Genomic DNA, 12,772 nt, shown 5'->3' with positions numbered 1-12,772 from the left:
ATCCATTCATTCATTAGCCAACCCGCTATATCCTAATTACAGGGTCATGGGGGTCTGCTGGAGCCAATCCCGGCCTACACAGGGCACAAGGCAGGAAACAAACCCTGGGCAGGGCACCAGCCCACTGCAGGGCACACACACACACACCCACACACCAAGCACACATCCATCCATCCATTATCCAACCTGCTACAGTAATCCCTCGCTATATCGCGCTTTGACTTTCGCGGTTTCACTCTATCGCGGATTTTAAATGTAAGCACATCTAAACATATATCACAGATTTTTCGCTGGTTCACCGCTTTCTGCGGACAATGGGTCTTTTAACTTAGGTTACATGCTTCCTCAGTTTGATTGCCCAGTTGATTTCATACAAGGGACCCTATTGGCGGATGGCTTAGAAGCTACCCAATCAGAGCATGTATTGCATATTAACTAAAACTCCTCAATGCTATAAGATATGTTTCCCGCGCTGTGCTTGTTTGCTTCTCTCTATCTTTCTCGCTCTCTCTGCCTGACGGAGGGGGTGTGAGCAGAGGGGCTGTTTGCAAAGAGGACACGGACGCTCCTCTACAAAATGCTGCTTTATCGCGGTGCTTCTGTATACTTAAAAGCACGTATTGATTTTTTGATTGTTTGCTTTTCTTTTGCGCTCTCTCTGACATTCTCTGCTCCTGATGGCTCCTTTGAAGATAAGATATGTTTGCTTTCTTTTAATTGTGAGAAAGATCTGTTATCTCTGTCTTGTAATGGAGCACAGTTTAAACGTTTGACTAAAGGGTGTTATTTCATGTCTAGAGGGCTCTAATAATGTTAACAGGGTGGGAGAGTTTATAAGGGCTTAAAATATATAAAAATAACCATACAAACATATGGTTTCTACTTCGCGGATTTTCACCTATTGTGGGGGGGTCTGGAACGCAACCCCCGCGATCGAGGAGGGATTACTGTATATCCTAATTACAGGGTCACGGGGGTCTGCTGGAGCCAATCCCAGCCTACACAGGGCACAAGGCAGGAAACAAACCCCGGGCAGGGTGCCAGCCCACCGCAGGGCACACACACACACACCAAGCACACACACTACGGACTATTTAGGATCGCCAATGCAACTAACCTGCATGTCTTTGGACTGTGGGAGGAAAACAACGCAGACACGGGGAGAACATGCAAACTCCATGTAGGGAGGACCTGGGAAGTGAACCTTACTGTGAGACAGCAGCGCTACCACCGTGCCACCGTGCCATCCTATGACTTACATGGATTACAAAATACATTCCAATAGATGATGCCCTGTGAACATTAATTGTGAATATTCAGCCATTTTTGTGTGAATGGCAAACAAGCAAACAGACAAGATGTGATCTGAGGGATGAAATGTGGCCCTTGATGTTACAAACGGGTGAATAACATTTTCAAATGATAGACAGAGGATATTATGTTTTTAGTCATATAGATAAATATTTAAGATTTTCTAACTCAATGGAACATCACATTAGAAATAAAATGGCGTCCTTCAGTCATATTATTAGACCACGATAAGGGATCTCACATACAAATATTTTTCTCATACTGTCTTTGATATTATTAGTCATAAATAAATGTCAGACAAGACCCTGTAAAGGCAACACAGTGAATTGATGGCCCTGAATTCTTATTCTATTGCTCAGGAGACAGAATGCGCACAAATCAGTTTCAGACTAGCATGATATGTATGACGGCCGCTGCAGTGCTTGGGCAGTTTTGATTAAGCAGGCCAAATGAGTTCATTTATAATAATGATGACACTGCACCATTGGACCAGACCAGGCTTAAAGAGAGCCCAGAAGACCATAATGTTAAGTCGCCCTGGATGAGGAAGCTCTTACTTAAATTAAAAGGCATTCACTCACGTCAAGGACATATTTTTTGACATGTGCTTGCCTACAGTAGGATACCAGATCTTTAGCATTCTGCCCATCTTGTTCCAGCTCCCATCTCGGCTCTGAGCCAGCCCTGCAATACTCTAAAGTACTGAGCAATTGTAGGAAATAGATTACCGTGTACAGTGGTCAGTCGGCACGGACACAGTCACCATTGGCACTGGAAACAATTCACTGGCCTGGTCTCAGCACAGTTTAGAGGTTCAAGGTTTAACAAACAAAAAGCAAAGGACACCCGTTTTTTCTTTAACTTGCAAGATAAAAGGTAAGGCTTGATTTTCATGTTTTATTTAAACTGAAATATTACCTGAAGATATTCATTCATGTATATGAAATGTAAGAAAGCTCAGAGCCGACTATACTTTCTGAGAAGGTTGGCATCCTTCAACATCTGCAGTAAGATGCTGCAGATGTTCTACCAGACGGTTGTGGCGAGTGCCCTCTTCTACGGGGTGGTGTGCTGGGGTGGCAGCATAAAGGTGAAAGACGTCTCACGCCTGGACAAACTTGTTAAGAAGGCAGGCTCTATTGTAGGAGTAAAGCTGGACAGTTTAACATCTGTGGCAGAGCGACGGGCGCTGAGCAAACTCCTGTCAATCATGAAGAATCCATTGCATCCACTGAACAGTGTCATCTCCAGACAGAGGAGTAGCTTCAGTGACAGACTTTTGTCACTGTCCTGTTCCACTGACAGACTGAGGAGATCGTTCCTCCCCCACACTATGCGACTCTTCAATTCCACCCGGGGGAGTAAATGCGAACATTAATTTTATTTTAATTCTTTTCATTTTTATTACTATTTAATTTAATATTGTTTCTTTGTATCAGTATACTGCTGCTGGATTATGTGAATTTCCCCTTGGGATTAATAAAGTATCTATCTATCTATCTATCTATCTATCTATGTACAGTTTCTTCTATTGGTCAAGGTCATGAATGGCCTATCTTTCCCATCACGGACTCAAGACAAGACCCAATACAGCACAAATGCTCAATGCTGCACATACACACACTCAAAGAGCAAAAAGTAAAAAGAAACTGCAGGGGGAAAATGTGCAAGGCACGCACCAAGAGTGAGCACACGGAGATTCAGAGCCAGTCACTCGGAGGCTAGTGACGCTACTGTGGTGGCAAGGCTGAGGTGTGGAGGCGCACTTGCCAAGAATTGTGTGACAATTCTAACGGCTGAAACTCTGTTATCAATAACTGTCGTCATTCCGATAAAAATGGAAAATAATTAAGAGAGACAGAGTTTGCACAAACCCTGGGAATATAACTCTTGAAAGAGTGATTACCGTATATACTCGCAGATAAGTCGGGGCTTGATTTCACCGTATAATTTCTGGTATTTTATAATGTCGATCGCATAAGTCAAATGCAGAAAACTCACCCTATTGGTCCAAAAGATCACGATATGCTAATGCCCGCCTGAGAGAGTAACTATGGAGCACACGGCCTTATTTTTCTCTCTATTGTGCCTACGTGACCACACCGTAATACCTGAACTATTCCGAAGTGACGTTTGCACTGATTTGTGTTTTTTTTTGTATCCCACACCCTCATACACTTTTATCGTAAGAGCATCCCTTATCTACGATGGAGCATTCGATCAGAAGAAAATATGAAGCAGGTTTTAAATCAAAAGTCGTTGAAGTAGCGAAAGAAATTGGTAACTGCGCTGCTGCAACAAAACTCGATGTGTCTGAGAAACTGATGAGAGATTGGAGAAGGCAAGAAGATGTAAAAAAACAAAAAACTAAGTGTCGTATTTTTGAACGGGCGTTTAAGTTGGGGTCTGATTTTATGGTCGATTTTTCAGGTCTCAAGACCCAACTTATACGTAAGTATATACGATACTTAAGAAGAATGAAACACCAATGATGCTCAGTGCGTTTACGGTTACTTTGTACCCCAGTTATTGATAGAAATCACACTATTGGTCCAAGAGAGTATGATATGGTAACACCCACCAGAGAGAGTAACCACAGAGCACACGGCCATTTTCTTCTCTGCATTGTGCCAAGGTGACCACACGATAGTACCTGAACTATTCCAAAGTAACGTTTTTTGCACTGTTTTGTATTTTTTGTATCTCACACTCTCATACACTTTTATCGTAAGAGCATCCCTTATCTACGATGGAGCGTATAAGTCGGGTCTGATTTTATGGATCAGAAGAAAATATGAAGCTGGTTATAAATCACAAGTCGTTGAAGTGGCAAAAGAAATTGGCAACAAAATTCGATGTATCTGAGAAACTGCTGTGAGATTGGAGGAGACAAAATGATGTAAAAAAATAAATAAATTGTTGAGAAACTGCTTTTTGAAGATGATGTAAAAATAAATAAGTCGGGTCTGATTTTATGGTCAATTTTTCAGGTCTCAAGACCCAACTTATACGTGAGTATATACGATACTTAAGAAGAATGAATTATTGATAGAAATCACACTATTGGTCCAAGAGATTATGATATGGTAACACCACCGGAGAGAGTAACCACAGAGCACACGGCCATTTTTTTCTCTGCATTGTGCCAAGGTGACCACACGATAGTACCTGAACTATTCCAAAGTAACGTTTGCACTGTTTTGTATTTTTTGTATCTCACACCAGGCGATGGAAGCCAGAAGAAAATATGAAGCTGGAAATATTTGGGCCCCAGACAACTGAGCGGCGTATAATGCGTGTGGGCCCCTCTGCCTTCCCCCGGGTCCCCACATGCCAAAACCTTCAAATACGTATACAAAATGATCGAAATTATCGAAATCCAACAGCGACAATGCTGCATTTATGAATCGCATACTTGATGAGTTAAGCCGTCTCGCACATCAAAGTTTGACTGCGAGAAGGACAGCCAGAAGCTCGTAGCGGAATTGAAACAATACATTAATGAGATAGGCCTATGTATTATCTAACGTGAAACGGTACAATCATACCAATGCAATGGATAGGAGCGACATCTGAACGTTTTAATATATACTGACGGTTAGGGTTATCTACATGGTGTACAATCAGTACGGTAACTTGCAATATCAATCTTCAAAGTTTTCAAAAAAATCCGGGTGATCCAGAATCTTTCTTGATACACACAAAACCAACGCACTCGTCACTGCTTTAAAAGCAACAATAAACACCAAAGCGAATGAATTATCTCTGCTACACCATACACGTCAACATCCACGATAGTGCACAACAAAATTGCTGTTGTCTGAGACAGAACAGCGCATGTGTGTGAAACGGAAGGATTCAATTACAGCGGCGAAGTCGATCCATTATCCACGCATACCCTGTACAACAAACATACTACCCAGCGTCAAGCTCAAGGGCGTCAGTGTCGGCTCTCCTTTGTCTTTGACAAGCGTGCGTCACACGACACGAGCATGATATCTACTTGTGTGGAGCGTGCGGCTATTAAAACACACGCTTGTATTGTTGTAAGCTAAATGATTTAACGTTTCTACTACATGCAACTTGAATAATTGTCTGAATATATATCTACGTGCACAACATCAGCATAAAAAAAAAAAATCGAATGTGAAAGGAGCCCCCTTCCGTTAGGGCGCCGGACCAGAGTCCCGTTTGTCCCCCCCTGGTGGAGGGCCTGCTCACACCCTCATACACCTTTATCATAAGAGCATCCCTTATCTACGATGGAGCGTTCGATCAGAAGAAAATGTGAAGCTGGTTTTAAATTAAACGTCGTTGAAGTGAAGAAATTGGCAACAAAATTCGATGTGTCTGAGAAACTGCTGTGAGATTGGAGGAGACAAGAAGATGTAAAAAAAATAAATAAATTGTTGCATTTTTTGAACAGGCGTATAAGTCGGGGTCTGATTTTATGGTCGATTTTTCAGGTCTCAAGACCCGACTTATACGCGACTATATACGATACTTAAGAAGAATGAAACACCAATGATGCTCAGTGCGTTTACAGTTACTTTGTACCCCGGTTATTGATATTGATACGGCAGACAAATTCATGCGAAATTTGTTAATGGCAAGCCAGGAAGATCTGACACCAAAACCAAAGCTCAAGTCCTTTTGCCAGAAGCAACAGTCAACATTCCCAGGCATGGAAATTCAGATGACCACTTTATGGGATCGCATCGATGACAACACGCGCCACGTGGCCTGAACCTGACTTGAGAACAGTAACGGTGCCCACAGAGAATCAACATGGGCATCAATGAAAGATGTAAAAAGCTATTTCAGCTAGCTATACCACAGACACTGTTTAGAAAAACAACAGTTGGGATATTTAGATTTATAAAACTCCAAACAGTAAAGAAAGCATTTTTGAAAAACCCTAAACAAAGGTTTAGAAAAAAGGATCATAACAAGTAACGTATCACACAGTTTATGATGTTCCAAGTACCTTACTTTGCGTATTTCTTCCATCCATCCATCCGTTATCCAACCCGCTATATTGTAACGACAGGGTCATGGGGGTCCGCTGGAGCCAATCCCAGCAAGCACAGCGTACAAGGCAGGAAACAAACCCCGGGCAGGGTGCCAGCCCACCACAGGGCACACACACACACACCAAGCACACACTAGGCACAATTTAAGATTGCCAATGCACCTTAAATGCATTTCTTGCAATGTTAATATCAATCTGTCAGTTCTCCTTTCACCACCTTCTGTTCCTGACCAGACAGCTGTTAATGGCAGGATGTTTTCTGAGGAGAGCCCACTAATCATAGACTCATTATAATACTGTTGAGAAAAGCAAGTGGAGTGGCCATTACCACGGAGCTTTCGTGGGCACCAAAATCTTCTTCTTCTTGGCCCATCGTCCCTCATGCCCCCATTTACAATCTGTTGTAAAAGCTCAATGTCTGTAAAGCTGGCAGTAACGGAACAATCGGTAGTGGAGGAGATACAGGAATACTTAAGAAAACCGCGTAAATAAATCCATGAAATACTGGATGCCTCCATCTAGATACCCATCTGTTTGTCCACATTCAGGTTCTTTTCATCCTGAACCGAGTGTGAGAACCTAACAGCACAAGACACAAACCAGAAACTGGAATGAAAAATCAACAAAGAGATCTCCTTCACGTCTTTTTGGCTTTTCTTAGACAACTCCATCCATCCATCTATTATCCAACCCGCTATATCCTAACTACAGGGTCACGGGGGTCTGTTGGAGCCAACACAGGGCACAAGGCAGGAATAGACCCCAGGCAGGGTGCCAGCCCACCGCAGGGAACACACTAGGGACAATTTAGGATCACCAATGCACCTAACCTGCATGTCTTTGGACTGTGGCCCTCTATCTGGTGTTATGTGGGCGTCCCCTTGGCCTGGTCCAGCCACTCAGGTCCTCAACAATGAGGGTCATCCCCAGTGAATCGCACCACACGGCCGTAGTACTGTAACTGACTCATCAACCCTCATTCCAGACTCCATGAGCAACCACTCATTTGACAAACCAGCGGTACCCAACGATTCTCCAAAGAGACACAGTACTGAAGGTGTCCAGTCCTCGTCTCAGGTCACTGGATAGCGTCCATGTCTCGTAACCATATAGCAAGACAGGAAGCACCTGGACTCTAAAGACTTGGACCTTCGTCCTTTTGGATAGGAGCGCCACACACCCCTTTCCAGCGACCTCATGACCCCCCCCATGCTCCCCTAATCTGTCTACTGACTTTATAGGCAGAGTCACCAGAGACGTGAATGTCACTGCTGAGGTAAGTAAACCTCTCAACAAGGTCAACACTCTCTCCGCAAACAGACACACTGCTGATGACCGTGCCCAAGAGCTCATTAAAGGCCTGGATGTTGGTTTTTATCAGGACACTCGAGACTCCTCGCCCAGTCTCTTGAGAGCCCCGATCAGAGCCTCCATTGACTCCATGAAGATCACAGCATCATCAGCAAAGTCAAGATCCGTGAATCTCTCTTCACCAACAGATGTCCCACTTTGGAATGCAGTAGGAAAATCAGAGAAGCCCCTTCAGACACAGAAGGAGCCTCCATGAAGGAAGCCAGGAAATCCACAGCACCAAACAGAAGACCTTCCACCGTGCGTATCTCCATAACATAAATGTTTTTAAATATTCTCATATGTATACTGCTCAAAAGAATTAAAGGAACACTTTTTAATCAGAGTGTAGCATAAAGTCAATGAAACTTATGGGATATTAATCTGGTCAGTTAAGTAGCAGAGGGGGTTGTTAATCAGTTTCAGCTGCTGTGGTGTTAATGAAATTAACAACAGATGCACTAGAGGGGCAACAATGAGATGACCCCCAAAACAGGAATGGTTTAACAGGTGGAGGGCACTGACATTTTCCCTCCTCATCTTTTCTGACTGTTTCTTCACTAGTTTCACATTTGGCTACAGTCAGTGTCACTACTGGTAGCATGAGGCGATACCTGGACCCTACAGAGGTTGCACAGGTAGTCCAACTTCTCCAGGATGGCACATCAATACGTGTCATTGCCAGAAGGTTTGCTGTGTCTCCCTGCAGTCTCAAGGGCATGGAGGAGATTCTAGGAGACAAGCAGTTACTCTAGGAGAGCTGGAGAGGGCCACAGAAGGTCCATAACCCATCAGCAGGACCAGTATCTGCTCCTTTGGGCAAGGAGGAACAGGATGAGCACTGCCAGAGCCCTACAAAATGACCTCCAACAGGCCACTGGTGTGAATGTCTCTGACCAAACAACCAGAAAGACTTCATGAGGGTGACCCAAGGGCCCCATGTCCTCTAATGGGCCCTGAGCTCACTGCCCAGCAGCATGCAGCTCGATTGGCATTCGCCATAGAATACCAGAATTGGCAGATGCACCACTGGTGCCCTGTGCTTTTTACAGATGAGAGCAGGTTCACCCTGAGCACGTGACAGAAGTGAAAGGGTCTGGAGAAGCCATGGAGAACATTATGCTGCCTGTAACATCATTCAGCATGAGCAGTTTGGTGGTGGGTTAATGATTGTCTGGGAGGCATATCCATGGAGGGTCACACAGACCGCTACAGGCTTGACAAAGGCACCTTGGCTGCCATTAGGTATCAGGATGAAATCCTTGGACCCATTGTCAGACCCTATGCTGGTACAGTGGCTCCTGGTGCACGACAATTCCTGGCCTCATGTGGTGAGAGTATGCAGGCAGTTCCTGGAGGATAAAGGAATTGATACCATTGACTGGCCACCACACTTTCCTGACCTAAATCCAATAGAACACCTCTGGGACATTATGTTTTGGTCCATCCAATGCCACCAGGTTGCACCTCAGACTGTCCAGGAGCTCAGTGATGCCCTGGTCCAGATCTGGGAGGAGATCCCCACAACACCATCTGTCATCTCATTAGAAGCATGCACCGATGTTGTCAGGCATGTATACAAGAACACAGGGGCCATACAAAGTGCTGCGTACAATTTGGAGTTGCTGCAATTAAATTTTGGCAAAATGGACTAGCCTGCCACATAATTTTTTCACTCTGATTTTTGGGGCGTCTTTGAATTCAGGGCTCTGTAGGTTGATCATTTTCATTTCCATCAAACGATGTGGCATCCTTTCGTTCCTAACACATTACCCAGTCTATATCAGTATAGATATCCAGGAGGATTTCTTTTTCCCATTGAGATCTGATGTGTTTTCAAAGTGTTCCTTTAATTTTTTTGAGCAGTTTATTTCAGAATACATTGGTGTGCAACATAAATATATGACAGATGCATTTTAGGCTTCCGAATGCTTAAAAAATGTTTTCAAAAATTGGAAATTCTCCATGCACATTAAATTCTCTTAGCAGACAGAGACCCCTACCTCAGCCAGTCGGGAATGCTTGTGGACATTTTCTCCTTTGTGAACAGTTGGTGCCAGCTGTTGAAGGACCCCTCGGCTGCTTGTCAGGGCTCTAGTCAGGCGTGCAAATTTACCCCAGCCTTAGGAATAAAGAGACATAAAAGAAATGAGGCAGCACATACGGAGCAAGCGTACAATTGTTCCACATAAAAACAGCAAGAAATGACAAAATAGTTCATCAGCAGTCGAATCGATACTGTTAATCCAGAACTAGATGTTCTTTACGTTTGGTTGTTATCTAAAACCGAGAGTAACGTAATTCTGTACAGTAGCAAGGCGGTAAAGGGGCAACATGGCTTGGCACTATCTGTTTGAAGTCTATCCCCAACCCCCCGTGTATGCCCGGGTGTTCTCTGAGTGGTCTACTTTGTGAGCACCACTACAGGTGAGTGAATGAGGGAGTCAGCACCTGTCCAAAGTCAGGGCCCATGTTGTGACAACCATTTTCAGCTCGGACCCCGACTTAACGTCATTTGAGAAATGAACAGCCTGTAGTAGGGGCTTGTCATGGGCTGACAGCAATCCTGCCCACTGTCAAGCCCACTGGCGTGTACGGCCACCCTAACCCCGACACAAACAGGCAGGACACCAATTGCCACACAGCACACGGTTTTATTTACAGTCAGTTTCCAGCACACACAGTAAAACACCAGACAGTCCCTTTTGACGCCATTCCTCTTCAGGCTTTGTCTTCCTCCTCCCGACTCTGGCCATTGAATGGTGCTGAATGGCACCCGGAAGGACTCCAGGTGCCCAATGAGCTTCTTCTAGCAGAACTTTCGGGTGTGGTGGAAGTGCTACCAAAAAGTCCTGGCGCCCCCCTAGTGGTGGTCCATGCTCACAACCTGTGGCCCCACTGGAACTCAAGGGGAGAAACTGAGAAACTCTTAAAAACGCACCCTACCCCGGTGCTTCCATACTCTGGGCGTCCCGGCTGGCTAAGGGCTCTGGCTGTTCACCACACCATTTACACTTGCGTCTTACCAGGCAGAGTTCTCAGGACGTCACAGTTACTGGGAAGTGGGCAAAGAAGCTCCCAGTTTCAAAGTGCTGCCTCACCAGGTCTAGACATTTCAGAAAGATGATCTTATCTTCATTTCATAATGTGCTTTTCACAGTTCAAATTCCAAAAGCTTTGCAAAGTAACTTAGACAACTGTACAAAAAGATACAATTTATTACAGAATGCATGAAGCGGCCACATCTCAAAAGCAGGCAATCACAGCACATTTTGCACCATTACAACATGGCAGTGTGCTGGAATGGCTAAGACACGGGGTTTGGAACCAAAACACACCAGTGGTTTAATGCTTGCCCCACTCTTTGTTTCTTTAAAAATTTTTACTTCATCCTGATCTGCAGTCAATTTGGGCAAATGCAGCAGTCAAATGTCCAATGATAATAATAATCTCTTACATGTACTTCTCTTCTGGTTCGTCCTGCTTCCTCTTCAAACCGGTCCTGCCCACACGCAGCCCACACGCCATTTCTCGATTCCTATTCCTCCTCTTCCAAACTCTTCCCCACGCTGCCTGCGGCCTCCCATACACCCCCACACTGCTTTTCTCCTTCGGACTACCGCATTCCCCGCTTCTCTCTCATGACCCCATTGGTGTCACATCACCGCCCGATATCTAGCCTGACTGCGTGATCTCTCACTTCGTCCATGTGTGCGCCTGGGAGTCTTTTCCGTAACTTGCTACAGGAAGGTACTCTCTCGACCATTGGCATTGGTTTCGCTCTTTGCTATTTTCGTTATACTGCGACGGTTGTTTGCTAAGCCTTTGTTATAAAATGAACGACAGTATCTTCTCTGTCGACGGGTTTTTGTACAACGTCATCTCTATTCTGGGGTCCGGCAACTGCCTGTTCCTATCAGTGGGTTATTTCTTGACACAAACAGTTGACGAAGGCAATGCACTCTCACTACGACACAGGGCAGCAGATTTCATTGCATCACATTAGGACAGATTTGGAGACGTTCTTCCTGTTGTTCTTTCCAACGCAAGTCCAGTTATCACAAGTCATGAGTACTATCAATACATGGCAACATGTGGAGTTTATGGTGGTGAAGCTGAAATTCAAGCTCTTTCTGAGATTAGATCTTTCGACTCATTATCTGTTGTCTCCAGCAAAACACCAATTCACAACTACGTCTTTCAAGAAGTATTTCTTCTTGATTTCTGAATTCCTTTCTCATCGTTTTTCATTCCCATTCTTACACCGCCATATGCTATGGTGTGCGTCCACTAGTAATAATAATATTAAGACATCTGAACGACCATGTCATACTGCGCAAGCAGAACAAGCAGTGTCACTCCTCACGTTTGGTCCAAAGTCTCCTGAACCAGGATCGTCGTGTGGTCGGTGTGTTAATGCCCTCTGTACCAGCGCGTGGTCCCCACCCTGACCATCACTTCATGCACGCTGCCCACCTTTTGAAGAGTCGTCTTCAATCGGCTGTTTGAAAGCTGTGATGTCACTGAAGGTACACAGGAACAGCACCACTTTATCCTGCTCATTCCGAATCGGAGCGATTTTGACAAAGAACCAGACGGGCGTTCCTGAAAGACAAAAAAGCACCAAATGCATGACTAGAAGAGAAATGAAAAGAGAAAAATAAAGACAATCTGTAAGGTAACTATTATTAATAAGCAGAGTGACACTTCTTTTAAATAATAACAATAATAATAATAATCCGTTATATTTATATAGTTTTTTTCTTGCTACACATAGCGATTACACAGTGAGTGGGCAGATACTTCATCCACCATTAATGTGCAGCACCCACCTGGATGATTTGACAGGACACTCACCACACATTAGCTGTTAGTTAGCCAATCAGAGACGGGGGATGATTAGGGGCGCCAGAATGACCAGGCCATGGAGGGATACTTAGCCAGGACATCAGGACACCCCCTACTCTTTAAGGAGGATGCCCAGGGATCTTTACTGACCGCAGAGAGTCAGGACCTCGGCTTTACGTCTCATCCGAAGGACGGCACCATTTCTACAGCAGTGTCCCCGTCACTGCACTT

At 44.6% G+C, this 12,772-nt stretch overlaps 1 protein-coding gene across 3 annotated transcripts in view; it reads right to left on the bottom strand.

The window, feature by feature from the left end:
• The window catches only part of LOC120516299 (potassium voltage-gated channel subfamily H member 1-like), a 709,330-nt gene that overhangs the window by 614,770 nt on the left and 81,788 nt on the right, over window positions 1-12,772 (bottom strand). For all 3 annotated transcript variants that reach the window (XR_005630822.1, XR_005630823.1, XM_039737874.1), the window contains 2 exons: window positions 12,170-12,298; window positions 9,697-9,815 (listed from right to left, as the gene is read on the bottom strand). Coding sequence is in view for 1 of the 3 variants with exons in the window: in XM_039737874.1 (XP_039593808.1) it covers window positions 9,697-9,815; window positions 12,170-12,298 (248 nt within the window). In the remaining 2 variants the exon portion in view is untranslated. The remainder of the gene's footprint in view (window positions 1-9,696; window positions 9,816-12,169; window positions 12,299-12,772) is intronic.

Source organism: Polypterus senegalus, chromosome 16, assembly GCF_016835505.1.
Source record: "Polypterus senegalus isolate Bchr_013 chromosome 16, ASM1683550v1, whole genome shotgun sequence".
NCBI classification, from domain to species: domain Eukaryota; kingdom Metazoa; phylum Chordata; class Cladistia; order Polypteriformes; family Polypteridae; genus Polypterus; species Polypterus senegalus.
Note: the sequence above shows the minus strand (reverse complement) of the source record. Positions and strands in the feature narration are given on the sequence as shown.